Source organism: Colobus angolensis, unplaced genomic scaffold (genome assembly GCF_000951035.1).
Source record: "Colobus angolensis palliatus isolate OR3802 unplaced genomic scaffold, Cang.pa_1.0 Scaffold63, whole genome shotgun sequence".
NCBI lineage: Eukaryota > Metazoa > Chordata > Mammalia > Primates > Cercopithecidae > Colobus > Colobus angolensis.
Window position 1 is genome coordinate 8,823,449 of NW_012119932.1, and position 16,343 is coordinate 8,839,791.

Consider the following 16,343-nt stretch of genomic DNA (forward strand, 5'->3'; position numbering starts at 1 on the left):
CTCAGCCTCCTGAGTAGCTGGGATTACAGGAGCCCACTACCATGACCACCTAATTTTTGTATTTTAAGTAGAGATGGGTTTTCACCATGTTGGCCAGGCTGATCTTGAACTCCTGACCTCAGGCAATCCGCCCGCCTCGGCCTCCCAAAGTGCTGGGATTACAGGTGTGAGCCACTGCGCTCAGCCTACTTCTTACTTCCTATTTGTTTCTAAGTTGGAGTATTGGAAACTCCACCCTATCCCAAATACTGTGCCATTTCTTATTCTTTTTTGAATGATTGACTTTCTTGAGAATCTAGCTGTTTTCTTTCCAGAAAAATAAAGGCACAAAACAAACGTGACATTTTGCCCTGCAATCTGGGGGCCTTCCTAGATCCCTTAATGCCATCCGAGGAGTCCCATCCAGTGATTCCAGGTAAAGACTTCTGCTCGTGGGCAATCTCATAAAAAAGTGAAGGTGAGCTGGCAGTGTGGTACCTGTGCGAGATACTGATATGGTTTGACTGTGTCCCCACCCAAAACTCATCTTGAATTGTAGCTCTCATAATCCCCATGTGTTGTGGGAGGGACCCAGTGGGAGATAATTGAATCATGGGGGCAGTTTCCCCCACGCTGTTCTTGTGGTAGAGAATAAGTCTCATGAGATCTGATGGTTTTATGAGGGGAACCCCTTTTGCTTGGCTCTCATTTTTCTCTCTTGTCTGCCACCATGTAAGATGTGCCTTTTGCCTTCCACCATGATTATGAGGCCTCTCCAGCCCTGTGGAACTGTGAGTCCATTAAACCTCTTTTCTTTATAAATTAACCCCGTCTTGGGTATGTCTTTATCAGCAGTATGAAAATTGACTAATACAGATGTAAAACCTCCCAAATATTTCACAATATACCTCAAACTTTAAGGCAAAATTGTTAAGTGAAAAGAAATCATTAAAGGGAGAAGAGGATGTTCTGAATTCTGATTCTCAATAGTACTAGTGGCTTTGATGGTTGAATTCTGATTGAGTCCATGTTACGGGGAAGATCTGGCAAAATCATTATGGTAAAAAATTCATTTTACACACAGCATTTTAGCAACACTCCTTTTCAAAATAGTTCATGAGTTTCATTTAAAGAATTTCTCTACAAGGTAATATCATAAGTGTCAAGTTAAAGTGTAAAGTGAGTGGATAAATACATCTCATTTAAAAGCAAATTTATACTAAGATCACCAAAATGCAAATCTATTAAAAATAGACCTTGTCTTTAATGTTTATTTCACATTATCTAAGTACATCCAGTTATGCAAATTTACATTTTTATTTCACATCCTTGTATTCCTGATATACATATAACAGGACAAAGAACACATTTGCAACACTCAGCCTGTAAAACTCTCTTGGGGGAAACAAGATTCTCAGCTGCCTTATTCTTCTGCACATGTACAAATAAAGTTCTAAATAATTGGAGTGGAAATAAAAACTGGTAAAAGAGAAAACTGACTACATTTGTATGCCACTTGAGGATATTTGTACCTGATTTTTCAAATGGTCTTCTACTTGCTGAGTAACAATTTAATAGGTAACACATTTTCAGAGCTCCTTAAAATATGCCAAGAAGCCTCATTGTTTCTAGAGTGCTTAAAATCCACATGAAGCTGACATCAGCTACACATCACTAATGCTTAGATGTTGGTACTGTGGTGCTGTGCATTTATCTAAGATATTTTAAAAGGTAGTAATCAGCATTATTATCCCTCTTTTATGAAAATATCTTGCCAGGCTAGAAAACAAGCAATTATTTCTTCAATTAGGCAAAGAAAAAAAGGACAGAACAGTACAATTCAATACTCATTTTAAAGAAAACAATCACATGGAACTAAACATTTTTAATTTCAGTTACAATTTTATGACATTCAAATATCTCAGAATCGCATTGAGGTACTAGATGACCGCGTGTTCATTCTGTTCAATGTTGCCCACGAGATCTTTCATATCACTAGTTCCTGGGCTTGACTGACTATTGAAATACAGAGTGTTTTCAAAGGCGCCCTCTTGAGGTAGGTGCACACGTCTTTTCTTATAAAAGAAATAGGCAGCAAGGCCAGCACCCATTAAAATCAGGAGGATCACAATGATGACTACTCCGGCCACGCTGGAAGACGGTTTGGAAGGGTCCATCTTCCTTGTGTCAGCTATAAATAAATAAAATCATTACGGAAAAGGTGGAGGGAAGCAGAGGGTTGAATGCTATGCAGAACTTTGCTTGTTGAAAAACTAAAAGGCATAAATATTGTTTCAAGTGACATTCGTCAAACAGAAACGAAAGACGTGAAAACAAGAGTCCCTTTGGTATAGAGGATTATTCAGAATGGTAAGATGATTATTCAGTTGCAAGAATAATCCATCTGTCTATGTAGCAGTGTGCTAGTTCATCACTGTATTAAAATATATATACCTTATTTCAAAATAATTTAAGGCTGTTAAATATACAGTATAAGAAGATAAATAGATTGGTAATGATATCAAAAGAAAATTAAAAATGAAGAGAAAAAGAAAATAAGAATACTGAAAACTTGAACTCATGGATGTAATTATTAAACAAATAGCACTCATGACATTAATAAGGAGGTTACAGGAAAGCCATAAATCTCACTTTCAGTTTTTTTTTTAAGCAGTCAATAAAATGAGTGAAATGGGATCAGTTACCTAATTCAAGTAGTCTATAAAAATTAAAACAAAAAAATTCTAATAAAAGAAGAAAAACCCACAGAGATTTTTAAGAGAAATTTCTTCCATGGGTTCAAGGCAACTGTTTGTAACAGAGCAAAAAAAAAAAAAAAATGCCTTCAGTAACTGCTTATAGTAAAAACACCAACCTGACTCCAAGGCCTCTTTTTCTAAAGTATTATTCAAAGTAGGTTGATGACAAAGGATAGTTTAGCTTAAGCAAATTCTACTGAGAGCACAGGGGAGTTGGAAGGGATCCCTATTATGCCTTTTAAAACAAACAGTCCGAATGTATTACTAACACAGAACTTGAAATTTTGCAGTGGCCTTACCTTTTGTTTTAAGTAATTCCTGAGTAGGTTTAGCATCAATAACTGTGGGTAAAAAAAAATAAATATTTATAAAAACCCAGAATAACTGCAGGTAGATAGCAAATATTATTGGCTCACAAATACATGGACTCCTCCACATTTGACCTGTGTTGATATGATATATGATATTATGATATGATAGATATAAAAATACAGGTAGGAAAAAAATCCGTGTCTTTATCTATGTGTCTACCTATCAATCATCTACCTGCCTCTCTGTCTGTCCAGCCTATAGCCGTCTCCTATGGCTGTATGCTGAGTTTGAGTACATTAGAAGATCTGGAAATGTGATTCTCCAAGTTGCATTTGAACCAATGATACTCACCCTTAAAATCTACCAATTTACCCATAATGAAAATATTCAAGGCTAGGGGTTTTGAAATTAGCCTGCTGAAGCCTAAGAGGTTATAAAGCATTTGAATGAAAAGTAAAATAAGACTCCAGGTCTGGAGCGGTAGCTCACGCCTGTAATCCCAGCACTTTGGGAAGCCAAGGAGGGCGGATCACCTGAGGTCAGGAGTTTGAGACCAGCCTGGCCAACAGAGTGAAACCCCATCTCTATTAAAAATACGAAAATTAGCTGGGCATGGTGGCGTGCACCTGTACTCCCAGCTACTTGGGAGGCTGAGGCAGGAGAATTGCTTGAACCCAGGAGGTGGAGGCTGCAGTGAGCAGAGATTGCGCCACTGCACTCCAGAGTGGGCAACAGAGTGAGACTCTGTCTCAAAAACAAAAACAAAAAACAAACAAACAAACAAAAAAACAAAAACAAACAAAAAAAACAATTCCAACCTTGCACCAGAGGGTGTGGTGTGTCTTAGAACAGTGAGAGAAGGCTAAAGACCTGCCAAATTTTAAAATGGTAAACTCTACCCCGTCTCTACTAAAAATACAAAAATTAGCCGGGCATGGTGCTGTGCTCCTGTAATCTCAGCTACTCGGGAGGCTGAGGCAGGAGAATCACTTGAACCCGGGAGGCAGAGGTTGCAGTGAGCTGAGATTGCACCAATGCACTCCAGCCTGGCGACAGAGGAAGACTCTGTCTCAAAAAACAAAAAACAGAAAACAAAAAAACAAAAAAACCAACAACTCTACTATCTAATCAGTAATTTATTGGGAGGGATATTATGCGACATGGCATGGCAATGAAATAATTTTAAATTCCAGATAGAGGCACCTTGTGAGCACTCAACACTATCAATTCCCCGGTCCTGTTCCTTTCAGGGTCTCGCTTTCCATCTTAAAAGGAGACTGAATTAGTCTGACATGACTCATTCCACAATGAATTCTGATCCCTCTCCAGAACCTTGGTCTCCTCTGGTTTGGGCTGGTACTGGCTTTACCACCTTTTCCCTCAAGCAGTAAGGCTTTGCAGATTAGCTCTCCCGACTGTTTTCAGCTTGGCAAATCCTTCAGATATTCCATTACAAATGCATTGATAAGCAAAAATCATTACAACAGTTAAGCAGACAGAGAGTGTCTCTCAATCATGCAGAGCTGCAAACAGTAATTAACTGCAATGGCAGAATGGATTTTTCATGGATGAAAAGAGAGAGCTTGCAATGGCCTCATAATCACATTATGATTCCCTACCTGATATCTTACCATTTGAAAGAAATGGCAATCAGTGATTTGCACCATGCAATGAACTTCTTACTTACTTTTTGGTCTTTTACAAATATATCCTTTGTAGGAAGAACAGTGAATATTACTCCAAAACCCAGAAGACGCATGTAAAGCTACACAATCGTTCCGTTCACCGGAGGGATCTCCTGTGTTCCAGTTGACAAAGGAGACCGGACTATTATTTATCCACAGCCACATTCCTGATCATCAGATAAAACGAATAAAGACAAAAGTTAAATATAACCCGTCTTAAAATAAGTTCAGCCAATTTATGCAAATTTCTAAGCATATTCTTTTATACTAGAATCAACAGTCATTTATAACCAGACTTAACAGGCAAGACTATAATGACTAATTATTACAGGGAAGGAAACCAAAAAGAATAGGTTTACTATATAGCTTTAGTTAAAAATGTATTTCTAATTAGTGCAAATATTTATACTTATCCTTTCCTTAGCATTTTTTTCCTGGCCCCATGAAAACATAGAAAATGCTTTTTTAAAGCTTCTGAAACTATCTCAGCTACAAAAGATATTTTTTAATTAGCAACTTTGAGGATAGCATGATATGAAAGTCATTTTAAGTTTCAGCTCTTAAATAAAAATATGAGTTTGAATTTTCAAATTCTTCATGAATTTGAAGGCAACACATTTTTAAGGCAACACATTTTGGAAACGAAATCTTGTTTTACATACAACGTTTTACAATATTTGTGATTAAATAAGCATGCTGCAAACATTACCTTCAACATTTCTGAACAACCCTATCCAAAAATTGGTTTTACTTTTAAGTGGCTCAACCCGATAGGACAGAAAACTGGATTCTGCAGCACTTTCAATGGAAACCAGAGAGGAACCTGGAAAGCATAAAAGGATAAGTGTGATAGCTGCACATTTAAGTAGCTGAAAATATTTTTGTAAACAGCACTGCTCTTAAGAGCAACAAAAATCAGTCTAACATCTGCACTTAAGGGGAAGAATTTCAAAGGGCAAATGTTTGTCGTCTCAGAATTTTAGTTTTCATTCTGAAATATGTTTTTAAGCATCATTAGCATCATTTGAGTACAAGCACTGAACTAGTTCCTGCAGGATATTCAAAGATTAGTAGGACGTAGAGTATGTCTTACAAAAGTTATGGTTCAGTGGCCAGTAATAAGAGTACGAAGAAATATTATCGAAGGGGAATTAAGTGCCATATGCTATGGACATGTCAAATATTCATTCTTGGTGAAGCAGCTAAAAGGGAGGATAGAGGAAACAGAACTTCAATAGAGAGAAGAATAGGATTTCAAGTAAAAAGGATGAAAAACAATTCCAGGGAAAAGAGGTGATAAGATGAAAGACAAAGAGGAAGGGAAGCATCAGGAACAGAGAGAACTTGGTTTGACTGAAGTGTGGCACCAATCTGGTCCATTGGCCCTCCCAAAAAAAAAAAAAGACATGGGTTAGGTCTCATTACAGAAGGCTGGAGATTGGTATTAAGGGCAATGTGGTGATAAAGAACACTTAGTTTTTTTTTCAGGCAGCTGAATGATGCAATAACCCATCGTCTTGCTTTGATTGGTCCTATACATAACAGTTAGATTCTCCACTTAAGAATGGTCCTATATTAGTTATTATTAGAATCCAGCTGTTGTGTACAGGACCAGTCAAAGCAAGGAGATAAAACAGGAAGACCAGTTAGATGGCTATGGAGGTGACAACCTACATTAGATTGTGAACATTAAATTTTAGAGTAAAAATCTCTAGCTTTTTAATAATAACTAATATCTTTTAAGCATTTCATGCCGAACATTTTGCTTTGAACTTTACAAGCATTAACCCATTAAATTTTTACAATCACTTTGTTAAATAGGTACCATCATTGCCCCATTTTATAGATAAGGAAACTAAACCACAGAGCATGAGTAATCTGCCAAGATCCTAACACTAGCAGAGGGAAGCTCATGCTATGACCCAGGCTTTCTGAATCTTGAGGGTCCGCACCTAACCATATGCCTATATCCCGTATTACCGAGTTCTGAATTGTCGCCTTGTTTTCACTGCATGATTACATAATCCATTATTAAATATATTTCACAAACATTAGCCATTTCAAAATATTTGTGACTCATATTTTGAGAATGAGAAACAGAAGTATTCATCTTATTTACCAGAAAAGAGTCACCTAAAATGGAAAACAAAGTTCCTACAGTTTTTTTCAAAAAAAAACTTAGCAATATAAAGAAAAATATTTTTTTAATTACAAAAGTTCAGAGATGGCATCAGGTGGCATCATGAGAAATGTTGCCTTTCGAAAGAACCTGGAGGAAATGAGGCTATAACCTGTGCATATCACTGTTGGATGAAGAACTCTTGAGTGAGGCATTAAAAACATGAAGTAAAAAGAATTCAGTAAAATATTTAATGGGATTTAACTAAGTGACTTTTAAATGTACCCTAAAAATAAACTTTATTTGACATTTTTTACTTCGGGGGAAAAATCATTCATCTTTGTAGTATCTATTTGAGTTTTGTTTTATTTGTCTTCACAAAACAATAACTAAATAGAAATATTTTTCCATTAATGGTGAAACAAAACGGTTCCTGGGCACTCGTAAAACTTCAGCTTATCAGTGATAAGAGGTGAGTACAACGCTTGGAATAACTGAGAATGAGAATCCTAACAATTTAGAACATGAAGTCTGAAAGGAAGAAACCATTTAGAACATGCTGTTTTCTACCTGAATTCTGTAAATTCTCTAAAATTTGAGGCTACAAACTTCGAGATTACATTTGGGAAGCATGATATTGGCCATTCTGTTATAAAATACATCATTAAAAGTATAAACAGGTATTTTTACATTCTTCGTATATTTCATGTATAGTTTCAATGGAGCCCAGAATAGATGGTTACAGAGTTTTCCTTCAGGAAATGTGGCACTCACCCATTCGAAGACATTCCAGAGAAGCTTGGCCCCAGTTTCTTGTATATGAGGACTCAATATAGTAACAGTGACCATGGAAAGGAATCCAGGCTGTGTGATCTGATTCCGGACATCTGCCAGGCAGTTGTGGGGGTTCAGTAGCAGGGATTTCTGTTAATAAAAACACATTTTAAATAAAGCAAAACCTGAAGTTCCTGTAGTATGTAGCATAATATATTAGCAGCTACAAAAATTGATCATTGATCATTATTTTTAAAAAAATCTTCCAATGATTATCATTAGGATCACCATATTTATTACTGGGTTTCTTTTTATCAATTTTTCTACTTTGAATATATTTCAATCGAATGTGCTGTGGTATAGCGGCAGTCAATTACACTCATCGTTAAGATAACACATCCATAGATACCTACAAAGATAAACGTTTTAAAAGGCACCACAAAGTAATTTGTAAAGTGACTTCCCTTTTTTAAGTCCCTGTTTTCCTTTTCTGGGATCCTAATCCCTGTAACACTTTCTTAGCTATTAATAGCACCTGGGATATAACTAAATGCTATATTTAGAATTCCAGTATGGTGTCCATCATTGACTGTAAGAATCTACATGTATTCTGATAAAATTTCTTTGATATAGATGTGTTGTCAATATCAAATACAAGCAAAATTTCCGGGGGAAATGTTTATCTCCATTATTTTGATTTACATATATTGGTTTATAAAGACAGTCTTTTGTTAAGTGAGGCAGTATGTTTTATATTATTCTTAGCTATCCAAGATACATTACTGTTTAATAATATCAACAGTGGTAAGTAGTAGCTTATTCAGAAAATTTCAGATCCCCTGATTGTTTTTATATATTCAATTACCATCTGATCTTTTGCAGAGAAAGTAAAAACTTTCATTGCAATATGCTGTCTTCCAGTAGCCATCGAGATCCAGATAAACACATGCTGATTTCAATTTAGGCTCATCAGCAGCCCAGTTAGTGTACCTCACCCTCCACTTATCAGTCCAGGTGTACTGACTATCAGTCTGCAACAACAAAAACAAGCATTAACATGCAGCCTTGCTTCATTTATAAAATACTGAAAGAACCAATCCAAGAATACAAAGTATATTTAAGACTGTGATTTGACATAGAACCTGGAACATTTGAGAAAAGAACACTATAAATCATTTCTGTCAACTCAAATTCAGTAAATGCAGCCTTTCTTAGAAACAGTTATTTCTTAGAGATCCCCAGGAATACATCCTTGGAAGTAATTTCAAAAAATACTGACAAAATATATATATATATCTCTTATTCCATGAAACTCTCTTTGTTTGCAGGTTTTCAGGGCAAAAGAGAAGTTTTATCTTCACAACAAATAAGATATTTCTTATATGATTATTGACATTATAATAAAAATTAAGTAATTTTCATTAAATTCATGGTCCCCTGAGAGAAATACTAATCTCTTCATATCTTCTCATTATTCTGTTGTTGAAACAGCACCAATGGTAAATGGTTTAGCTAAGGTCATATGGGTATCGAAGACAGAAGCCTTGGTCTCTTGATGTCTAGTGAGGCAGTCTTTCAGCTATATTCTAGTGAGGTGGTCTTTTAGCTATATTCTGGTGAGGTGGTCTTTCAGCTATATGACATCATATATATATGATGTAAAAAGTCAACCATTTTAGTCTACTTGCACGGTCTCTTTCTTTCTTTCTTTTTCTTCCTTCCTTTCTTCTTTCTTTCTTCCCTTCTTTCTTTCTTCTTCTTTTTTTAAATTTTTTTCAGAGAAGTCTCACCCTTGTCCCCCAGGCTTGAGTGCAATGGCTCGATCTAGGCTCACTGCAACCTCCACCTCCCGGGTTCAAATGATTCTCCTGCTTCTGCCTCCCAAGTAGCTGGGATTAAGGGGCCTGCCACTAAACCTGGCTAATTTTTGTATTTTTTAGTAGAGACGGGTTTTCACCATGTTGGCCAGGCTGGTCTCGAACGCCTGACCTCAGGAGATCCACCCGCCTCAGCCTCCCAAAGTGCTGGGATTACAGGCGTGAGCCACTGTGCCCAGCCTGCACAGTCCATTTCTTACTAAATTTAGTGAAACAAATTTATGATCACATACAAAATACTGATAAACATCAAACATATTTATTAATAATATCCTTTTAATAGTCTAATAGAGATTTTACAGGTATTGTCTAAGAATAGATGATATATAACATTAATCAGAGGTAGCCGAATTTTTCAAAGATTCAAGCAATTATCACCCTTTTGACTGCATTATTTAATTTACCAAGTTAATTGCCAAAAATCCAGTGACAAAAATTAGAAGTATGTGTTATCTCAAATTAGAATTTTGTAGTATTATACCATGTTTAATCAAATAATGCTTGTATAATCATTAACTCTATAGACATAAGGAAGATAATACTGTCGTAGTGATAAATATTGCTACAATGAAAAACTATTTAATCTTTCGAAAAATAAAAGCTTACTTTAAACTCATAAGAGAATTGTGAACATGTCTGTGAGAAGAAAACAAACAATTTATCAAATGACTTAATTATAAAAACTTAGTCAACAGGGACATAAAAATGTCTTGCCTAAGTTTAATCACAGAAATCATTCTGGAACTACTTACTTTTAAATATATACTTCCCTACTTAGGAAATACTCATTGTATAAATTGCAAATTTCTACCTCTGCATCATGGTCTTGGAAGCTCTATAACATCTGACAGTCATCTACTCTACAATTTATCTCCTATTTTTTTTTCCCCTTCTTGATATTCCTTCCTTATGTTCTACCATCCTAGACTGTATCTATAAACTTTGACTTTTTCTGAGGAGCCTTCTTGGTCCTCCCCACTAGCCCAACTGGTTCCTTTTCTCTCTTCTCATGACACTTTCTATATGCCTCTCTTTATATTTCTTATATCTTAATGGCTGACTGCCATATCTACTTCTACTAGGAAGCTTGCTGGTTGGCTAGCTAGAAGGATGAATAGAGGGAGGATAGATGGATGACCAAGCATCAGAGACGACTCGTTTTAGGAATAATTTGGCAACTCTGTCAGCATTCTTAGTTTTGTGCTTCATCCCTAGTCTTGTCCAAACTTTGTCTATTATGGAATACAAGGAATGGACTGCAATGAAATATTTCTCACAAATGGATGGGAGCTCCACAACCTCAGAACCTACAACAAGTCTAGAATGTCTTGCCACAAAAAATAAAAAGTGTCCCCATCACTGGCAACTATGTCCCTAACCTGCTTTCTTAATTCTCATGCCATAGTTATAATCATAACCTTGGAAGCAACAAGTGAATAAATTGTTGAGATTTCGAATATAATTTTTATAGACTAATGCAATAGGAGAGTTAACATTCATCAGATAATTCTTACTTTGATTTCTGACACACATCACTAGCTTGCCAGATTCTTAAAGGCATCACGTCCCTGAAAGATTGGATCTTGTTGACGTCAGTATCATTCATGTGGCCTAGCACAGTCTCTTACACATGACGAGTATTCAACAGAACAAACAGAAAGAGAATCATATTCAACCATAATTCACTGATCATGTCAAGTTGCACGTATCTCCAGCACCTTACCAGGTTACTGTTCAGGGCAATCCACACACGTTCATTAGATGTTTCCATCTGCAGCCACGCAAATGCATTACTGTAGGGATCCAGAATGCTAGCTATAAGGGAATTGTGAAGCTTGCAGTATGTCTCTGCTTCATGCCATTGAAATTTTTGTCTCATGAGTGAATAGCTGCTTTTGCCATATTTAATAAAGCCATCTGTTTGAATTGTTGCTGGAGGATTAGTCAAGGAAGGATCTAGATAAAAACATTATTTTCATTAGCATTATCAATAAACAGTAATCGAGCCCTATCAGTAATGACAAGTGGATCTCATCTATCATAAAAATAAGCAAAATAGCGTAACTCCAAACATTTAGCTATTAGAAATATTTTATAAGCCATTTCACACTAGAAAACAAACATTTGTTCATCAGTATCCCTGATCAAATTAAATTAATTCCAAACTATATTTAGAATATTAAGGCAAATATATGATCAAGTTTCTAAACTAACAAACAAAACATATTACAAATTCAATCCAATCTAGTATCTTGATGAAAGAAATGCTGTAGTTTAATCCCACAAATTAAAGAACATAGATGATTGTGTCATTGCTAATCTTTATTTTTCCATGTAGGTTAAAAGTCAAGGTCAAGAAAAGTCTTTCTCCTCCTCCCTCGTTTTTTCTACTTGATCCATGAGTTTGTATCTGTTTGACTTCACTTGTGAGTAATGCACCTTCAGGTGACGGGTTTAGGTTCAGGAATGAAGCCATACACAAGTCCCTGGCTCGTTTAACCTCGATCTCAGGATCAAGCTTTACTCTTGATGATTTTCTATGCCCTTCGCCTAGGGGTAAAGCCTCCCATAATCTTATCCAAACTGGCCTAGGGGTTGGGCCCCTACAAGACAAATTGCTTCAGCCTTCTGATCTTTTGTCTTCAAGCTCCCACCTATTTCTAATCACTGCATTGTGTCCCCTGAACTCTGAGCCACTTCATGTGAAGACCCCCGAAAGAGCTTGTTTCTGCCTGTCTTAACTGATGCCCTAGAAGTCAGCAAATAACAGCCAGAGGATGAAATCTGACGTGTTGTCTGTCTTTGTATCCTATGAGCTACAAAAGTTTTTAAATGGTTGGGGATAGAGGAGAATCAAAGAAGAATAATATTTCATGACGTGTAAATATTACACGAAATTCAAATTTGTGTCCATAAATAAAGTCTTACTGGAACACGGCCACATTCATTTGTTTATGTATTGCCTATAACCATCTGTGACCACAGCAGAGTTGAGTATTTGCAGTAGAGACTGTATGCCCTGCAAAACCTAAAATATTTGCAATCTGGTTCTTTTCTCTGGTCTAGGGATCTAGATATTCTGGCTTACCAGTGTGTATCCTGGCCAGTTCTCCAACGTGTCCCACTTTATGCCTCATGACCTGCCATCGGCCTTGTCCTGCACTACAAAAGTGCCAACTTTTTGTTTCATTTCATTTCATTTTATTTTATTTTAGAGTCAGGGTCTTGTTCTATTGCCCAGGCTGATCTTGAACTCCCGGCCTCAAGCAACTCTCTTGCCTCAGCCTCTCCAAGTGCTAGAATTACAGGCATGAGCCACCACACCTGGTGATCATTTATAGTTTATAAAAGTTTATACGCTACCTTTTTTCACTTTAATACTGTGAATCTTTCCTTAAGTCATTAAAAATTTGCAAACAATTTTTATTTGTGGCAACATATTCTATCATGTATGTGTATAAGGAAAAGAAAGAGAAGATTTTTAAATAAGTGTGTGAGTCACTGTTCACTTCTGGAAGGAGTGTCCCCTCTTGGTCCAAAGAACAGAGGCAAAGATGGTATGCTTTGGTATTACTGGTGACCTAAGATTCTGGTGCTATAGAGTGTAGTATAGAGAGAAAAAGGACATGCACTGGGATGGCTTTTGGATTAAGAAAAGGTTAGGATTTCTGGAGTACTTCTCAACCATCTGAAAACATCTTAGATGGTTTTCAATTATTGTCATGAGTTGACATTACTTCCCTGATTTCCCAAATAGTATAGAAAAATTCATTAGGTCTGGGAGAATAAGGACCTTCCAACTCAAACCCATCCTTTAAGAACTCTACTCAGGATGACAGCAACCCTCCCCACCTTCAACCCTCTTGTCTAATCTATTTTTAAATTTCTGACCCTTTTGTGTAGCTATGAGGTAGGAGGCAGGACTTGCTCCAGACCAGATTGAAGACTGGCTGAAACCTCTCCATAAGGCACACCCACCACTGCTGTGGCAGCCCTCAGAAGTTAACATTCCTTTTCCAAAAATTTGGATGTAATTAAAAGTGGGCATAAATATGAGTGCAGAACTTACTACCTATGGCATAAGCTCTGCTCCACAAGAAGCAGTATGTCTGCTGCTGCTGTGCACTGTCGCTTTAGTAAAAGTTGTCAACACCACCAGCTCACCCTTAAATTCCTTCCTGGGTAAAGCCAAGAACCCTTCCGGGCTAAGCCCCAGTTTTGGGGCTTACCTTCCCTGTCAACTAGGCATTTTTATTCTAGTTTCTCTAGAAACTAAAATGTATATAAACACCATCTTAATTGACAGCAAATATCTGCATATTGTGTTATTTTCATTTAACCATATTTTGGCTTTCTAAGATGAAAAACTCAGATCATATATCCACATGTTTAAGGCACACAAGATACAGGACAAATAATGAGGCATATAGGATACTTTATGCCAAAAGTTCTCAAATTACATGAATTAAATGGAGGTATTCCTATTCTGACATTAAAAAAAAGGTACAGGCAAGCAAATATCCCAAATTTCTAACAGAAAGTTTTAGTGACAGGTTTAGTCTGCCCAAAACTATCTGGTAAAAAAAAGAAGAAGAAGAAAGCAGGTTCCTGAATTAAGTACAGAAAATATCACCCTTTTTGTCTGTCACAGGCTTCCATGGATTAAAGCAACAATCAAACCTGTTGCTATGCAAGGGAATGATCATATATTTTATATTTTATTTGTTTGTTTTTGTTTTTATTTTTATTTTTGTGAGACAGGGTCTCACTCTGTCACCCAGACTGCAGTGAGTAGCATGATCATGGTTCACTGTAGTCTCAGCCTCTCTGGCTCAAGCTATCCTTTTACCTCAGAGTCCCAAGTAGCTGGGACTACAGGCACAAGTCACCACACCTGTAGTCCCAGCTAGAAAAGGAAAATAATTTTGTAAAAGTATAAAATAATTTTTGTATTTTTTGTAGAAATGGGATTTCACTGGGTTACCCAGGCTGGTCTCAAATGGGGGGGCTCAAGCAATCCACCCACCTCAGTATTCAAAAGTGCTGGGATTACAGGCATGAGTCACAGTGCCCAGCCATGATTATATATTTTAAAGTACATTTTAAAACATAGCTCTTCATCAGGACAAATAGCTAATGCATGTGGGGCTGGGTAATAGGTTGATAGGTGCAGGAAACCACCATGGCACATGTATATCTATATAAAAAACCTGCATGCTCCGTACATATATCCCGGTACTTAAAGTAAAATAAAATAAAATAAGTGAGGTTGGGCACAGTGGCTTACTCCTGTAACAGCACTTTGGGAGGCTGAGGCAGATAGATCACCTGAGGTCAGGAGTTCAAGATGAGCCTGGGCAACATGGAAAACCCCATCTCTACAAAAAATACAAAAATTAGCCAGGCGTGGTGGTGCATGCCTGTAATCCCAGCTACAAAGCAGGAGAATTGCTTGAATCCAGGAGGTGGAAGTTGCAGTGATCTGAGTTCATGCCACTGTACTTCAGCCTGGGCAACAGAGCGAGACTCTGTCTCAAAAAAAAAAAAAAAAAAAAGTGAAAAAAAACCCCAGCTCCTTCAGGAAGGTGAGGTTTTGGTAGAACTTACCAGATCGTGTCTGGCATATGTAGCCTCGTTTACCGTCACAGGTATCATCCATCCATTTTCCTGCTTCGTTTGATGCACCTCCAATAATAACAACACAGTCAGCCTGTATATTTATGGAGAATGAGAAAGAAAACAATCATGAATCAATGACCATTGAAATCAATTCATTAACATGCAAAAAATCTTCCATTATCCCTGATTTCCAAATTTTAAGATTGTCCTAATTTAAAATATGCTCAATCCATCATTACTTTCTACCCAAATGTACCTACTATGCACATCCTCCGCATTTGAACTCTCACTATATGAATTGAAAACCCAACCGATTTGGATAAATTTTGGAGACAGGCCTTAGAAATTTTGCTATCAGACCTTCTATTAATCACTTTCAAAACTCAGAAACCAAAGAAACTAGGAGAACACAGTATCCTCTCCATACACACTACCAGTATCCAAACGCAAAAGTAGGTAACATCTTTTTAAAGGGAAATGAGCACAATCTATATATTTCATTGCTAAATTTATAAAAGTATTATTACAGATTCATAGTATGTGACTGGTATAGCCAGAAAGTTTCACATCTTATTTATAATCTTACAGGGGAGTATGCCAGGACTGGCACAATATTGTATTTGTTTGGTTGTGAATGCATTTGCCATTCCAAATCCTTCTTTCCTTTAAGTACTAAATATATCTCAGTTTTTTGTTTTTTGTTTTTTGTTTTCCCTGAAATGCTGTTATTTCCATCTAATCCTCATATCTGGTCCTGTTGGAGTAGAGGTGAGAGAAACACATGCTGCCTGCCCCATTTCAATATACAATCTGAACTTTAATTTGAAATACGGTATTTTACTCATGTAAAGTAAGAGAAGGCCAGGCACAGTGGCTCACAACTGTAATCCCAGCACTTTGAGAGGCCAAGGCGAGAAGATCGCTTGAGCCTGGGAGTTCAAGACTAGCCTGGGCAACATAGGGAGACCTCGACTCTACAAAAAATAAACAAAATTAGCTGGGCATGGTGGTGCATGTCTGTGGTCTCAGGTACTCAGGAGACTGAGGTGGGAGGATCACTTGAGCCTGGGAGGTTGAGGCTACAGTGAACTATGTCCATACCACTGCACTCCAGCCTTGCTGAGAGAACAAGACCTTGGGAAGGAAGGAAGGAAGAAAGGAAGGAAGGAAGGAAGGAAGGAAGGAAGGAAGGAAGGAAGGAAGGAAGGAAGGAAGGAAG

The 16,343-nt window shown here is 37.1% G+C and overlaps 1 protein-coding gene across 1 annotated transcript in view; it reads right to left on the reverse strand.

Moving 5' to 3' along the window:
• Positions 1–1,219: 1,219 nt before the first annotated feature.
• The window catches only part of MRC1 (mannose receptor, C type 1), a 106,375-nt gene continuing 91,251 nt past the window's right edge, over positions 1,220–16,343 (reverse strand). Inside the window, exons 24-31 of the mRNA XM_011963909.1 lie at positions 15,113–15,215; positions 11,229–11,461; positions 8,494–8,659; positions 7,629–7,778; positions 5,445–5,558; positions 4,738–4,902; positions 3,038–3,079; positions 1,220–2,170 (exon numbers count right to left, since the gene is read on the reverse strand). Of these exons, the coding sequence (XP_011819299.1) occupies positions 1,920–2,170; positions 3,038–3,079; positions 4,738–4,902; positions 5,445–5,558; positions 7,629–7,778; positions 8,494–8,659; positions 11,229–11,461; positions 15,113–15,215 (1,224 nt within the window). The 3' untranslated portion in view covers positions 1,220–1,919. The remainder of the gene's footprint in view (positions 2,171–3,037; positions 3,080–4,737; positions 4,903–5,444; positions 5,559–7,628; positions 7,779–8,493; positions 8,660–11,228; positions 11,462–15,112; positions 15,216–16,343) is intronic.